Genomic DNA, 4,354 nt, shown 5'->3' on the forward strand with positions numbered 1-4,354 from the left:
CTAAGATGGAGATCAAAAGTAATATAAGGGAAAAGAGAAAAAGCAAATTTCTCCATCGTCACTAATATTGAGAAAAAACACTTGACCCCTTTAGACCATAAAAAGTAGGAAAAACCCATCAATGAGCTGCACCAATGGATTTAACCAAAAAAAAAAAAGAAAGAGAGAGAGAGAGAGAGAGAGAGAATGTAAAATTTTGCGGCAAGTGGAATATTGTTTTGGGGGTTATTTTGTCAAAAACCATTGGGAGATAAAGGGAGCACTAATGGTTTAAAAACTGTTAAACCCAACACAAGAAAAAGAGCATATCTCAACTATATAGCTTTTTTTTTTTTTTCTTTTTTTTCTTTTTTTTGGGGGTGGGGGTGTGGGGATGAAACTCAACTAAGAAACATATATATATATATATATATATATATTTTCATGAACCTCAACTAAATAGCATCTAAAAACCTTGTAACTAAGAGGGCTTACTTCTGTAAACTATCATTTTTCTTATTCTAATATATCTTTGCTGACCTTCCGCAAAAAAAGAGAATATATTTTGTGGGATTATTTTCTTTGGAGATGGACAAATTTGCATTTTTTCCCATCACCTAAGGATTAGCATTTATTCTATATTCTTTAAGAGAATTAAGATGCTCATCCATAACGCATGTTCTGTCTAATAGGAAGAATATATAACAATAATAATATCTGAAATCATAAAACCCTTCTCCTTCCAAAAGTGGTGGTGGTGGTGGAATATTAATTCTGGACCTCATTGGTCGTTTTTAGAGAAAGAAAATGGAAGGGAATGAAAGGTTATTATCGGTAGCCAGAACACAACAAATTGTGAAAGGAACATTAACGTTACATATAGTATCATATATGTCATTAGATGAGAATATATCTATGGCATAGAATCGATACACCCCCATTAAGTTGGAATGCTTTGCCACTACATTTGTGTATATATTGTTATCAGACTGTGGTGATCAACTAGCGTATCCAGACTTGTTTTTGAAGGTTATCTTGAAGTAGAGGGAAAGAAAGAAAGAAACATCAGAAATTTTGAAAGAGAATGATAGGTTGGCATGATGTATACAAGGTGGTGGAGGCCATGTTTCCTCTATATGTTGCCCTAGTTTTAGGGTACGGGTCAGTGAAGTGGTGGCATATATTCACACCTGAACAGTGCAATGCCATTAACCTCCTTGTTTGTTATTTCACTCTTCCTCTATTCACCTTTGAATTTGCAGCTCATGTTGATCCTTTCAAAATGAACTATCTATTCATAGGAGCAGATGCCATCTCAAAAGTCATCATTGTTGTAGTTTTGGCCTTTTGGGCTAAGTGTAGTAGTAAGGGAAGTTACTGTTGGTCTATAACAAGCTTCTCTCTTTCAACTCTTACCAACTCTCTGGTTATTGGTGTGCCACTGCTTAAGGCCATGTATGGTCAGACTGCAGTGGAGCTTGTGGTACAATCTTCTGTTATTCAGGGAATCATATGGCTCACAATTCTTCTGTTTGTGTTGGAGTTTCGCAAGACCAGGAGTAATTCTATTATCATCACTGATTCTCATCATGCTTCTGAATCAGTGAAGGATAAGGATGTAGAAAGAAATCATGATGATGAGCATAATATGGTAGCAGCAGCAGCAGCAGCAATATCTAGACCACCACCTCTGTGGTCTCTGATGAAGATTGTGTGGCTAAAGCTTGCACTTAATCCCAACTCCTATGCCTGTTTCATTGGCATGGCATGGGCTTTTGTTGCAAGCAGGTGGCATTTAGAGATGCCAGCCATTATTGAGGGTTCTATATTGATCATGTCAAGAGCTGGGATAGGAATGGCCATGTTTAGCATGGGTGAGACAATTAATACTCTTTCAAGCTACCAACTTCTATCTATATATTGTCCAAGTAGTTTTCCATTAATTTTGTTGGGTCTTAATTTGTTGAATCTTATTAGCAAACAAATTAAAGAGTGTTAATTTGTTGTTGCTTTGACAATCCACATGTACAGGGCTCTTCATGGCATTGCAGGAGAAGTTTATGGCCTGTGGCCCAAGCCTAACAGTTTTTGGATTAGTGCTAAGGTTTGTGGCTGGTCCAGCAGCTATTGCAATCGGTTCCATCGCTGTAGGTCTGCACGGCGATGTATTGCGTGTTGTCATTATCCAGGTCAGGCTCATCACTCACTCTTTCCTATTTTTTCAACATTCACCATATGTATTTAATGTCTTAATCAGCCAATTAATCAAAGGGAGAGGGTTCTCTAAGCAAGTTGTATGTTTGATATATGATTAATTCATTAATTTTTGTTACAGGCAGCCTTACCGCAGTCCATCACCTCCTTCATATATGCCAAGGAATACGGGTTGCATGCCGACGTCCTTAGTACTGCGTACGTTCTTTAACAGCATTATATATCTTCTTCTTTTTTTTAATGAGAGAATTCATCCATCAGTTGGAGTTGGAGAAGGGCAGTTCCTAGTATTAATTTTTGGACCTCCTTCATCTGTGCTGGTTATTTTTTTGCAGGGTGATCTTTGGGATGTTACTTTCCTTGCCAATCTTGGTTGGATATTATGCGTTTTTAGAGTTTTTGCATTGAGTCTTCTGTACTGTTCTTCTCTGTGTACCTTTTTTTTTTTCGGGTATAAATTGGTTCGGAACCTGAATTAGTTCTTTGTTGTTTAGTTTTTACCACCAATATCCCAGAAACAAAATGTAATTTTCAACTATTGATCATAAGATGATGATCAAGTGACTTAGGCATCATTTTCTTTGAATTTTGATGGGTTATGTATGCTTCATATTCTTCTCTATATAGCACTTAAAAGAAAAATACGTTCAATGGAAGGGAGGGGAAAAAATAAGTGAAATGACTGGCATAAAAAAGGGGTACTTAGTGCACAAGGCTCCCACACGTGTGAGGTAGGGTGAGGGAATTACGCAGCCTTACCCAAGAAGATCGAGAGACTGTTTTGACCGCATGACCTTTAGGTCCCGATATTCATACCTTACCGTTGGACCAAGCATGCCCCTTATGATTTACTAGGGGTCATTTAACTACCAAAATGTGCAGATGTAGTCTTTATTTTCTCTATTAAATAATGATGAGAGTTCAAGACTAATATTGATAATATTGCTTGCAGTTCTACATATCTTTTCAGCCCATGTAAACATAGATGGTTAGGCCACAGGATATTTCGCAGGATCAAAAACTTTCTACTGTCTTTTGTGATAGTCAAATTCCTTCTAAAAAGCAAAGATTCATCACATAACTCAATAATAGGACATCTGGGAAGTTTGCATCGGGTTCACTACCACTACCATTTGCAAGGACCAATTGGGGGCCATAATTACTGTGGAAAATATCCTATTGAGGATTATCTACAGCAATGTCTTGTCACACTAATGCTAGGAAGGCAAAGAGCATCACATTTCATTTAGAAGAAGAGTAAATTACTCAAACCTCCCCATACTAGGCCTTCATTACACGTACCTCCCTGTTATTTTAATAAATACAACCATCCCCTTTTTTGACAACTGTTTGAGATTTAAAAGTAACCGCAAGCGTACGAATCAGTGTAGCTACGGGTCGAACACAAGGAGAGCAGCCACTTTATTTTTGGCTTCTTTTATGGTGATCTACTTCTAACTACTGCCCTAAAATAAATGCTTCTAAAAGCGTCCTAGCCAACACATCTAAGAATTTAATTACTTCAAACCACACAAATAAAAAGTAAATAACTGAAAGTGCTGAAATAAAAAGCAATAAAGTAAAGATGAAAGAAAAAGTGTTGAACTAAAATAAATAAAGTAATAATGCAAATAAAGGGGACAGAGCCAGAGAGAGACACAAGTAGGTTTCTCTACTTAGCCCGAGGGATGCACCGCAATTAGTACGAGCTTCCCAACTTGACTAGAGAGTAACTCTTATAAGGGCTTCACTACTTAGCTTTAGGGAAAGGGAGGCAAAGTAAATGAGTGAAACTAAATAACTGAAAGCAAAGGTAATAAAATGATGGTTCTATAGCTAAAGAGGGACAAAGCCAATAGATAATCTAGCCATGAACCTTGGGGTGGGGAAAGGGAAAGCAATAATGTAAAACTAAAAATTTAAAACTTAATTTAAGAATGATGGGTATAGCAAGAAGAGGGAATGTGTCACACCCCATTCCCGGTAGACCCAACTTACCATTAGGAATACCAGCGGTGTGAGTAAGACACATACTTGTCTTACAAATCTACCAGGATCTCTGATAGTAGTACCTTAACATTTTCACAATCTCACATCACAAACCAACATAACCAGCGGAATCAGAGTATAGTAGCGGAATCATAAATAAAATGGGGAAAAG

The 4,354-nt window shown here is 37.2% G+C and overlaps 1 protein-coding gene across 1 annotated transcript; it reads left to right on the forward strand.

The window, feature by feature from the left end:
• The first annotated feature begins 987 nt into the window (after positions 1 to 987).
• Positions 988 to 2,779, forward strand: LOC122082830 (auxin efflux carrier component 5-like). Its single transcript, XM_042650607.1, has 4 exons — positions 988 to 1,853; positions 2,011 to 2,168; positions 2,315 to 2,391; positions 2,529 to 2,779. Exons 1-4 carry the CDS (start codon positions 1,064 to 1,066, stop codon positions 2,599 to 2,601), a joined length of 1,098 nt encoding a protein of 365 aa, XP_042506541.1. The 5' UTR covers positions 988 to 1,063; the 3' UTR covers positions 2,602 to 2,779.
• The last annotated feature ends 1,575 nt before the right edge of the window (positions 2,780 to 4,354 follow it).

Source organism: Macadamia integrifolia, chromosome 6 (assembly GCF_013358625.1).
Source record: "Macadamia integrifolia cultivar HAES 741 chromosome 6, SCU_Mint_v3, whole genome shotgun sequence".
NCBI lineage: Eukaryota > Viridiplantae > Streptophyta > Magnoliopsida > Proteales > Proteaceae > Macadamia > Macadamia integrifolia.